The 12,670-nt window shown below is 38.5% G+C and overlaps 1 protein-coding gene and 1 long non-coding RNA gene across 3 annotated transcripts; both read left to right on the top strand.

Moving 5' to 3' along the window:
- On the top strand, positions 1–5,481 carry LOC118768629. Its single transcript, XR_005004413.1, has 2 exons — positions 1–137; positions 5,132–5,481. It is a non-coding gene; the product is annotated as an uncharacterized LOC118768629 (long non-coding RNA).
- A 27-nt stretch (positions 5,482–5,508) lies between these two features.
- On the top strand, positions 5,509–11,000 carry LOC115226419 (zinc finger protein 850-like). 2 transcript variants are annotated; one of them, XM_036515388.1, is made up of 3 exons: positions 5,509–9,345; positions 9,427–10,672; positions 10,778–11,000. In XM_036515388.1, exons 1-3 carry the CDS (start codon positions 5,544–5,546, stop codon positions 10,824–10,826), a joined length of 5,097 nt encoding a protein of 1,698 aa, XP_036371281.1. In that variant the 5' UTR covers positions 5,509–5,543; the 3' UTR covers positions 10,827–11,000. The 2 variants fall into 2 exon arrangements, with proteins under 2 accessions (XP_036371281.1, XP_036371280.1); XM_036515387.1 differs by having other exon boundaries at positions 5,509–10,672.
- The last annotated feature ends 1,670 nt before the right edge of the window (positions 11,001–12,670 follow it).

A 12,670-nucleotide genomic window follows, 5' to 3' on the forward strand; every position in this document is an offset into this window, starting at 1 on the left:
GCTAGTAAGTACGTAGACCTGTTAGATCGTACGGCAGCAGAGAACACGTGGACGTTGTGAGTGACTTCTTCCAGAACACAGACGTTATGTCGGCAGGCGAAGCACGTAGAAGTTAGCGATCCTTTCCAGATAGACAGGTAATAACCACCGTAATTCTTCCTCTATTTCTGTCTTTCCTTTCTTCACATCACAAACAGATAACAGTAATATTAAATGATTAATATGCACATGATATTTCACACGATATAACAAAAAAAATCGGTGTGAGCTAAAATCATTGGCCAATAACTAGATCGATATTTTATTCTTCAGAATCACTGAAATTAAACTTTTTAAAATTCCACTATATTTAAAAATGACTATATGTCTAAAGTTATTATACCTATATAGTTTTCTAGGTGCTTATTAAATGCATTTCGTCATTTGTTTCCGAGTCTGTTTTTATAACTTCTGTTGTAAAAGTTTACTTCGAGTTTATTGGCGCCTTGGGACAATTATCCAAGATATTTCACTAAAAGCACTGACTTGTGTAGCAGGGCAATTAAGTTATAATAATACAGATATTTTAGCAAATTTCGCTGTACATGAGTTATGTAAAACCGTTTTAATGTTGCTATGCACATACACATTGATATATATATTCTTTTCACCACTTTCTTTGAAATCAATGATTTAGACGTAACAACACGTGTGTAGTTACTACACTTGTGTAGACTGGATATCTCCATATATAACGTTCAACAAATACCTATTTCTTTACTGCCCACAAGGGGCTAAACACAGAGGGGACAAACAAGGACAGACAGACGGATTAAGTCGATTACATCGACCCCAGTGCGTAACTGGTACTTAATTTATCGACCCCGAAAGGATGAAAGGCAAAGTCGACCTCGGCGGAATTTGAACTCAGAACGTAACGGCAGTCGAAATACGGCGTGCTAACGTTTCTAACGTTTCTGCCAGCTCGCCTTTCAACAAATACCTTTCAGATGTACATTTTGATTTTCTTGGAATTTGATAGGTGAGCAAAAAATAACGGTGTCGATAATTCGGGGCTAATGCAGAATTGCACCTCTCTTTGAAAAATGCATTAAAAAACATTTTTTTTTTTTGGATTCCTACGTTTTAGATGTTCGAGATTACGAATATGCGAAATAACACTTTTTTTTTTAAATTTCATCTCCTCCCCAACCCCAGTGTGAAATTTTGATTTTGTCTACTTAAAAGAGATTGTAGTGAATTGACGAACATATGCAAATATAGACGAAAATATTAAAGTGAAATAATTAGCGTTTTACTAGTTTACCTTAGATAATCGTAAATAATAATTGAATGTAAATTAAATATACATAATTTTATGAGAAACAAGGTTTAATAATTAGGCGGATCGCCTAATTTTAATGTTATAAAGTTTAATAGTGGAGGCGCAATGGCCCAGTGGCTAGGGCAGCGAACTCGCGGTCATAGGATTGCGGTTTCAATCTGAAAGGTATTTGTTGAAAGACGAGCTGGCAGAAACGTTAGCACGCCGTATTTCGACTGCCGTTACGTTCTGAGTTCAAATTCCGCCGAGGTCGACTTTGCCTTTCATCCTTTCGGGGTCGATGAATTAAGTACCAGTTACGCACTGGGTCGATGTAATCGACTTAATACCTATGTCTGTCCTTGTTTGGCCCCTTGTGGGTAGTAAAGAAATAGGTATTGAGAGGCGGTTGGATGGAACCTACACTCGCCTCCTTATGAGAGCTCAAAATCTCTCGTGGAGGCGCCATCCAACTAAAATGCAAATATATGGGAAATTACCACCTGTGTCATCTCTTGTGAAAGGTAGGAGAGTCCAGTTTGCTGGACATTGTTGTAGAGCTGAAAAAGAAGTAATTTCTACTCTTCTCCTCTGGAAGCCATCTACTCGTAACACCAGAGGGCGCACACTCTCCTACCCTGATGTAATCTCCAGGGATACAGGCATCCAGCAACAGGACCTCCGTAATGCTATGATGGACCGTGAAGTCTGGCGCAACATGGTAAATTCCATTGTCTCGACCACGGTCGAACAATGATGATGATGATGATGTGAGTGTTTATTGAGCGAAAACACCTAAAAGCTCCACGAGGCTCCGGCAGGGGATGGTGGTGATCCCTGCTGTACTCTTTCACCACAACTTTCTCTCACTCTTACTTCCTGTTTCTGTTGTACCTGTACTTCAAAGGGCCGGCCTTGTCACTCTCTGTGTCACGCTGAATATCCCCGAGAACTACGTTAAGGGTACACGTGTCTGTGGAGTGCTCAGCCACTTGCACGTTAATTTCACGAGCCGGCTGTTCCATTGATTCGGATCAACCGGAACTCTTGTCGTCGTAACCGACGGAGTGCTTCCACAAAGTTTAATAAGGGGTTCAAAGTTCACCCCTGATTGCCATGTCCTCATCCAGTACCATTGCTGCATATGAATATTTTGTTCGGTCTGAAGTTATTTTATGTTAAATTGTGCTTCTGCCTGTGCAAACCATAGCTCAGCCCTTTTCAGCCAGAATTGTGGTGACCTTAGTGCTGTTGTGTGATCGCTTGCCATGTTTCTCGATGTGTGAAGCAAAAGTTGTTGTTCTTCTGTGGGGTAACAGGTTTTCGATTTAGTTTTGCTTGTGCAGGTGGCACGTAAAAAGCACCCACTACACTCATGGAGTGGTTGGCGTTAGGAAGGGCATCCAGCTGTAGAAACATTGCCAGATAAGACTGGAGCCTGGTGCAGCCCTATGGCTTCCCTGATCCCCGGTCAAACCGTCCAACCCATGCTAGCATGGAAAGCGGACGTTAAACGATGATGAAGGCGTTAGGAAGGGCATCCAGCTGTAGAAACATTGCCAGATAAGACTGGAGCCTGGTGCAGCCCTCTGGCTTCCCTGATCCCCGGTCAAACCGTCCAACCCATGCTAGCATGGAAAGCGGACGTTAAACGATGATGAAGGCGTTAGGAAGGGCATCCAGCTGTAGAAACATTGCCAGATAAGACTGGAGCCTGGTGCAGCCCTCTGGCTTCCCTGATCCCCGGTCAAACCGTCCAACCCATGCTAGCATGGAGAACGGACGTTAAACGATGATGATGATGATACACACAAAAAAAAAACAAAAAAACACGAGGGCGACAGCTGTTGGTCAGCTCCTGCTTCATAGAAATCCTGCCTAACTGGAAGTTCATTTCACTGCAGACCAGCTCCCTGGCTAGCCTGCAACAAGGTTCCTGTCTACAGTTCGTCTCGTAAATTTTTGGATAATGCCCTGCAAGGCTTACTGTTGAAAGTTCAAGAGTGGCTCACCAAAATAAAGCTTTCTTTGAACCCATTGAAAGAATAATCTGTTTAGCATGGAAGATGAAGTCATACTAAATTAATCATATTTATGTTTTATATTTTAATATATTTAAATTTATTTACTATATTACAATCATCATCATCATCATTATAGGCGCAGGAGTGGCTGTGTGGTAAGTATCTTGCTAACCAACCACATGGTTCCGGGTTCAGTCCCACTGCGTGGCATCTTGGGCAAGTGTCTTCTGCTATAGCCTCGGGCCAACCAATGCCTTGTGAGTGGATTTGGTAGACGGAAACTGAAAGAAGCCTGTCGTATATATATATATATATATATATATATATATATATATATATATATATATATATATATATATATGTGTGTGTGTGTGTGTGTGTGTGTGTTTGTTCCTCTAGCATTGCTTGACAACTGATGGTGGTGTGTTTATGTCCCCGTCACTTAGACCCCAGTTGAACCGTCCAACCCATGCTAGCATGGTAAGCGTACGCTAAACGATGATGATGATGATACTGCTCAAAATATGAATTTCGCATCCCTCTCAGCTAGTTCACTATGCTCCTTGTATTCAACATACATGTGTGTGTGTGTGTATATATAAGTGCCACTGCACAAAATTCTCATTCTGTTGCTTTTGCCAAATATTAATAAAAATATACATATTACTCTTTTACTTGTTTCAGTCATTTGACTGGCCATGCTGGAGAACCGCCTTTAATCGAGCAACTCAACCCCGGGACTTATTCTTTGCCGAACCGCTAAGTGATGGGGACATAAACACACCGGCATCGGTGTGGACAAACATACACGCACATATATATATATATATACATACATACATATATACGACGGGCTTCTTTCAGTTTCCATCTACCAAATCCACTCACAAGGCTTTGGTCGGCCCGAGGCAATAGCAGAAGACACTTGCCCAAGAAGCCACGCAGTGGGACTGAACCCGGAAGCACGTGGTTGGTTAACAAGCTACTTACCACACAGCCACTCCTGCACCTATATATGTTCATATTTTGTGTTCTATATTTTTGTATTTGCACCAACGTATCTGTATATATATGTATATATGTGTGTGTGTGTGTGTAGATACAAATATATACAACAGGCTTCTACACAAATGTCATCTGTGTTGAAATTCACTTTCAAGACTGGTTCGCCTAGGATTATAATAGAAGACACATGGCCAAAGTACCACATGTTGGAATTGAACCTCAAACCACAAGTATCTTCACCACACATCCATGCCTATTCTATACATACATCTATTCTATAGGCTGTGTGGTAAGTAGCTTGCTAACCAACCACATGGTTTTGGGTTCAGTCCCACTGCGTCGCATCTTGGGCAAGTGTCTTCTGCTATAGCCCCAGGCCGACCAGTGCCTTGTGAGTGGATTTGGTAGATAGAAACTGAAAGAAGCCTGTCGTATATATATATATATGTGTGTGTGTGTTTGTTCCTCTAGCATTGCTTGACAACTGATGCTGGTGTGTTTACGTCCTCTGTAACTTAGCGGTTCGGCAATAGAGACCGATAGAATAAGTACTGGGCTTACAAAGAATAAGCCCTGGGGTCGATTTGCTCGACTAAAAGGTGGTGCTCCAGCATGGCCGCAGTCAAATGACTGAAACAAGTAAAAGAATATAGATCTTAAAGGCAGGTGGAACACAATTCAGTTGTCCAGGTAAATGCTTATTTCTACAGCTTGTTTCTGTAAGAAATATATTAAAATTTATTCTGTTGTATTCTAAGTCTTCCCTGTATCTTATACTGTTGTTTCTCTACTATTCCAGGCATTGGCACCAAAGAATTTTATACAGCGGATACATCCTCAATAATTCTTGTTTTAAGGCTCAAGGAATATATTCAACAGAACAGATGTGACATTCCGTATATAAATCTAATGCAAATTACAGGGAAAAATTTAATTTTTTTCTGAACACATTCACAGCAATAATTCTTCTGTTGATTGTCTGGAATGTGGACAAGATGACTTTACATTTGAATTAAATTGAGACAAAGTTAAAAAGGAGTTTGTACATCAATCTACATATTGCTAACGACCACAGTAGAAGAAATATTTAACAGGAATAAAATATAGAAATCTAAATAAGATTAACACCTCAGTAGAGCATGAGAAAAGGATAAGAATGGCAGATGAATCAGTACTGATTTGCTAGTGTCGTGAATAAAAAGAAAAGCAAAATGTCACAACAGTCTAATATTTGTGAAAAATTATGCTCTAATGATCGAACATTAATAACACACAAATTCAATCATACAGGTGAGAAACCATATCATTGTGATACCTGTGGTAAATCATACTCTCAAAAACAATTACTAATTAAACACAACCGCAAGCATACAGGTGAGAAACCATATCATTGTGATACCTGTGATAAATCATACTCTCAAAAACAATTACTAATTAAACACAACCGCAAGCACACAGGTGAGAAACCATATCATTGTGATACCTGTGATAAATCATACTCTCAAAAACAATTACTAATTAAACACAACCGCAAGCACACAGGTGAGAAACCATATCATTGTGATACCTGTGATAAATCATACTCTCAAAAACAATTACTAATTAAACACAACCGCAAGCACACAGGTGAGAAACCATATCATTGTGATACCTGTGATAAATCATACTCTCAAAAACAATTACTAATTAAACACAACCGCAAGCATACAGGTGAGAAACCATATCATTGTGATACCTGTGATAAATCATACTCTCAAAAACAATTACTAATTAAACACAACCGCAAGCATACAGGTGAGAAACCATATCATTCTGACACCTGTGATAAATCATTCTCTCAAGAACAATTACTAATTAAACACAACCGCAAGCATACAGGTGAGAAGCCATATCATTGTGACACCTGTGATAAATCATTCTCTCAAGAACAATTACTAATTAAACACAACCGCAAGCATACAGGTGAGAAGCCATATCATTGTGACACCTGTGATAAATCATTCTCTCAAGAACAATTACTAATTAAACACAACCGCAAGCATACAGGTGAGAAACCATATCATTCTGACACCTGTGATAAATCATTCTCTCAAGAACAATTACTAATTAAACACAACCGCAAGCATACAGGTGAGAAACCATATCATTGTGACACCTGTGATAAATCATTCTCTCAAGAACAATTACTAATTAAACACAACCGCAAGCATACAGGTGAGAAACCATATCATTCTGACACCTGTGATAAATCATTCTCTCAAGAACAATTACTAATTAAACACAACCGCAAGCATACAGGTGAGAAACCATATCATTGTGACACCTGTGATAAATCATTCTCTCAAGAACAATTACTAATTAAACACAACCGTAAGCATACAGGTGAGAAACCATATCATTGTGACACCTGTGATAAATCATTCTCTCAAGAACAATTACTAATTAAACACAACCGTAAGCATACAGGTGAGAAACCATATCATTGTGACACCTGTGATAAATCATTCTCTCAAGAAGAATTACTAATTAAACACAACCGTAAGCATACAGGTGAGAAACCATATCATTGTGACACCTGTGATAAATCATTCTCACAAGAAGAATTACTAATTAAACACAACCGTAAGCATACAGGTGAGAAACCATATCATTGTGACACCTGTGATAAATCATTCTCTCAAGAACAATTACTAATTAAACACAACCGTAAGCATACAGGTGAGAAACCATATCATTGTGACACCTGTGATAAATCATTCTCTCAAGAACAATTACTAATTAAACACAACCGTAAGCATACAGGTGAGAAACCATATCATTGTGACACCTGTGATAAATCATTCTCTCAAGAACAATTACTAATTAAACACAACCGTAAGCATACAGGTGAGAAACCATATCATTGTGACACCTGTGATAAATCATTCTCTCAAGAACAATTACTAATTAAACACAACCGTAAGCATACAGGTGAGAAACCATATCATTGTGACACCTGTGATAAATCATTCTCTCAAGAACAATTACTAATTAAACACAACCGTAAGCATACAGGTGAGAAACCATATCATTGTGACACCTGTGATAAATCATTCTCTCAAGAACAATTACTAATTAAACACAACCGCAAGCATACAGGTGAGAAACCATATCATTCTGACACCTGTGATAAATCATTCTCTCAAGAACAATTACTAATTAAACACAACCGTAAGCATACAGGTGAGAAACCATATCATTGTGACACCTGTGATAAATCATTCTCTCAAGAACAATTACTAATTAAACACAACCGCAAGCATACAGGTGAGAAACCATATCATTCTGACACCTGTGATAAATCATTCTCTCAAGAAGAATTACTAATTAAACACAACCGCAAGCATACAGGTGAGAAACCATATCATTGTGACACCTGTGATAAATCATTCTCTCAAGAACAATTACTAATTAAACACAACCGCAAGCATACAGGTGAGAAACCATATCATTCTGACACCTGTGATAAATCATTCTCTCAAGAAGAATTACTAATTAAACACAACCGTAAGCATACAGGTGAGAAACCATATCATTGTGACACCTGTGATAAATCATTCTCTCAAGAACAATTACTAATTAAACACAACCGTAAGCATACAGGTGAGAAACCATATCATTGTGACACCTGTGATAAATCATTCTCTCAAGAACAATTACTAATTAAACACAACCGTAAGCATACAGGTGAGAAACCATATCATTGTGACACCTGTGATAAATCATTCTCTCAAGAACAATTACTAATTAAACACAACCGTAAGCATACAGGTGAGAAACCATATCATTGTGACACCTGTGATAAATCATTCTCTCAAGAACAATTACTAATTAAACACAACCGTAAGCATACAGGTGAGAAACCATATCATTGTGACACCTGTGATAAATCATTCTCTCAAGAACAATTACTAATTAAACACAACCGTAAGCATACAGGTGAGAAACCATATCATTGTGACACCTGTGATAAATCATTCTCTCAAGAACAATTACTAATTAAACACAACTGCAAGCATACAGGTGAGAAACCATATCATTGTGACACCTGTGATAAATCATTCTCTCAAGAACAATTACTAATTAAACACAACTGCAAGCATACAGGTGAGAAACCATATGATTGTGACACCTGTGGTAAATCATTCTCTCAAGAACAATTACTAATTAAACACAACCGCAAGCATACAGGTGAGAAACCATATTATTGTGATACCTGTGATAAATCATTCTCTCAAGAACAATTACTAATTAAACACAACCGTAAGCATACAGGTGAGAAACCATATCATTGTGATACCTGTGATAAATCATTCTCTCAAGAACAATTACTAATTAAACACAATCGCAAGCATACAGGTGAGAAACCATATCATTGTGATACCTGTGGTAAATCATTCTCTCAAAATCATTTCCTAATTCTACACAAGCGCAGGCATACAGGTGAGAAACCATATCGTTGTGACACCTGTAGTAAGTCATTCACTAGTATTCGAAGACTAATTGAACACACCTGTATTCCTACATGTGAGAAACTATATAATTGTGATACCTGTGGTAAATCATTCTCTCAAAAGCAATTACTAATTAAACACAGGCATAAACATAAAGTTGAGAAGCCATATGATTGTGACACCTGTGGCAAATCATTCTCTGGAAGCCAAGAGCTAATTCATCACAAGCAAATTCATACAGAGGGGAAACTATATTTTTGTAGTGTCTGTGGTGAACTGTTCTCTGGAGTTCAAGAAATAGTTCAACACAGTCAAACTCATACAGGAAAGACTGTGTATTATTGTGATATCTGTGGTAAATCGTTCCCTCTAATACAACAGCAAATTAAACACACACAGCGTCATAGAGTAAGGAAACCGTGTCATTGTGATATATGTGATATGTCATTCTCCAGTGATAGAAGTTTAATTCGACACATAGAAAAACTTGCAAGCGGGAAAGAAAATTGCGATATCTGTGGTGATTCATTCTCTGGAATTCAAGAACTAATTCAACACAAACAAACTCATACAGCAGAGGAACTACATTGTGATATCTGTGGTGATTCGTTCTCTGGAATTCAAGAACTAATTCAACACAAACAAACTCATACAGCAGAGGAACTACATTGCGATATCTGTGGTGATTCGTTCTCTGGAATTCAAGAACTAATTCAACACAAACAAACTCATACAGCAGAGGAACTACATTGCGATATCTGTGGTGATTCGTTCTCTGGAATTCAAGAACTGATTCAACACAAACAAACTCATACAGCAGAGGAACTACATTGTGATATCTGTGGTGATTCGTTCTCTGGAATTCAAGAACTAATTCAACACAAACAAACTCATACAGCAGAGGAACTACATTGTGATATCTGTGGTGATTCGTTCTCTGGAATTCAAGAACTGATTCAACACAAACAAACTCATACAGCAGAGGAACTACATTGTGATATCTGTGGTGATTCGTTCTCTGGAATTCAAGAACTGATTCAACACAAACAAACTCATACAGCAGAGGAACTACATTGCGATATCTGTGGTGATTCGTTCTCTGGAATTCAAGAACTGATTCAACACAAACAAACTCATACAGCAGAGGAACTACATTGTGATATCTGTGGTGATTCGTTCTCTGGAATTCAAGAACTAATTCAACACAAACAAACTCATACAGCAGAGGAACTACATTGCGATATCTGTGGTGATTCGTTCTCTGGAATTCAAGAACTGATTCAACACAAACAAACTCATACAGCAGAGGAACTACATTGTGATATCTGTGGTGATTCGTTCTCTGGAATTCAAGAACTGATTCAACACAAACAAACTCATACAGCAGAGGAACTACATTGTGATATCTGTGGTGATTCGTTCTCTGGAATTCAAGAACTGATTCAACACAAACAAACTCATACAGCAGAGGAACTACATTGTGATATCTGTGGTAAATCGTTCTTTCTAAAGCAGCGATTAAATCAACACAAACAAACTCATACAGCAGAGGAACTACATTGTGATATCTGTGGTAAATCGTTCTTTCTAAAGCAGCGATTAAATCAACACAAACAAACTCATACAGCAGAGGAACTACATTGTGATATCTGTGGTAAATCGTTCTTTCTAAAGCAGCGATTAAATCAACACAAACAAACTCATACAGCAGAGGAACTACATTGTGATATCTGTGGTAAATCGTTCTTTCTAAAGCGGCGATTAAATCAACACAAACAAGCTCATACAGCAGAGAAACTATATCAGTGTGGTATCTGTGGTGAATCGTTTTTTCAAAGAGAGCATCGTATTCAACACAGACAACGTCATATTCAACACAGACCACGTCATATTCAACACAGACAACGTCATATTCAACACAGACAACGTCATATTCAACACAGACAACGTCATATTCAACACAGACAACGTCATATACGTATGAATCCATATCGATATTGATGCTATATCTGTGGTAAACCCTTCTCTAGATATCAACAACTGATTTATCACAACAGGAAACGAGAGAATTGTCATATATGATAAATCGTTCGATATCATTAAAAATTTTAAATATTTTTGTTGTTTTTGTAAAATCTCAGAAAATAATTAAAAAAATTAACATTTTTTGTCAAATTATTTTGTTATATTTGTCTATCTATCCAACTGTAAACATTTTAAATATTTCACTAATTTTTTGTTATAACTTGGCAAAAGGGTACAAATTTTGCCAAAAATAGCCAAATTTGTTCCCCCAGTCTTCTTTATCCACAATATCTGTAGTAAATCATTCTAAAAACACCAGCTAATTAAACATGCGTGTGTTCAGACAGGCAAGGAACCATATGATATCTGTGGTAAATCATTGTCTTGAAATCAATAACTAATTAAGCACATCTTTATTCATACAGGGAACGAAGTATATTATTGATATCTGTGGTAACACATTCTCTCAAAATTAATAACTATTCATACTGGTGGGAGACCATATCATTAGGATATCTATGTTAAATCATTCTCTGGAAGTGGTAACTTAACTAAACACAAACATATAGGCGCAGGAGTGGCCGTGTGGTAAGTAGCTTGTTTACCAACCACATGGTTCCGGGTTCAGTCCCACTGCGTGGCACTTTGGGCGAGTGTCTTCTACTATAGCCTTGGGCCGGCCAAAGCCTTGTGAGTGGATTTGGTAGACGGAAACTGAAAGAAGCCCGTCGTATATATGTATATATATATATATGCATGTGTTTGTCCCCCTAGCATTGCTTGACAACTGATGCTGGTGTGTTTATGTCCCCGTTACTTAGTGGTTCGGCAAAAGAGGCCGACAAAATAAGTACTGCGCTTACAAAAGAATAAGTCCCGGGGTCGAGTTGCTCGATGAAAAGGCGGTGCTCCAGCATGGCCGCAGTCAAATGACTGAAACAAGTAAAAGAGTAAAGAGTATATACTTAACTATACAGAGAAACCATGTCACTGTATATTGTAAATCATTCTCTGAGAGCGTTCAGTTAACTAGATAGGTACTTATTCACACAGGTGAGAAATCACGTCACTGTGAAATCGATGGCAAATCATTTCCTCAAAGTCAACACCTAACTGTCCATTAACCCGGAATGCTTACAGCAGCCATATTCCTACCGCTCTGTCACGCTGGTGAGACCCATATTGGAGTACGGGATTCAAGCCTCTTCTCCTTATCTCCTCAAAGACATACATCATCTCGAAAGAGTCCAGAAGCTGGCTACCCGCATGGTTCTTGGTCTCGAGCATTTGTCTTATGAAGAAAGGCTGAAGACGCTCGACCTTTATTCTCTAGAAAAACGCCGCCGCCGTGGTGATCTCGTTCTTGCTCACAACATCATAAGCGGGAAGTGTAACCTCTCGAAAGAGCTGTTCTTCACTCCTGCTCCAGAGTGTCGGCTGCGGGGTCACTCCGAAAAGCTCTATCTGCGACGATTTCATCTCAATCGAAGGAGAGGGGCCTTCTCCGTCCGGGTTGCGGATCCGTGGAATAAGCTGCCAGACAAGATAGTGAAGATGCCGATGACTGCTCAGTTCAAAGTCTCTTGACCACAAATGGCCTGAACTCTTTGCATGAACACCACCCCGTACATATTTGTAGATGTGAAACATGTTGGGGGTTATTCCAATGAAATTACCATTTCATAGCATAACTTAAAAAAAAAGAAATGGAGAAAACGAAACAAGCTCCTTGTGTCCTCATTCATTATTTGTATAAATATATTTGAGAACCTCGTTTAAAGTGAGAATGATACTTCATTTGCTCCTTGAACTGGCCATAT

The sequence above is a fragment of the Octopus sinensis genome, linkage group LG30, assembly GCF_006345805.1.
Source record: "Octopus sinensis linkage group LG30, ASM634580v1, whole genome shotgun sequence".
Lineage (NCBI taxonomy): Eukaryota > Metazoa > Mollusca > Cephalopoda > Octopoda > Octopodidae > Octopus > Octopus sinensis.

Excerpts from the sequence above, each read along its gene's own strand:
- LOC115226419 (XM_036515387.1), top strand. The coding sequence starts at position 5,544 with ATGTCACAACAGTCTAATATTTGTGAAAAATTATGCTCTAATGATCGA. Across the intron at positions 10,673-10,777 it reads TTTTTTCAAAGAGAGCATCG|TATTCAACACAGACAACGTC; the intron begins TATTCAACACAG and ends CAGACAACGTCA.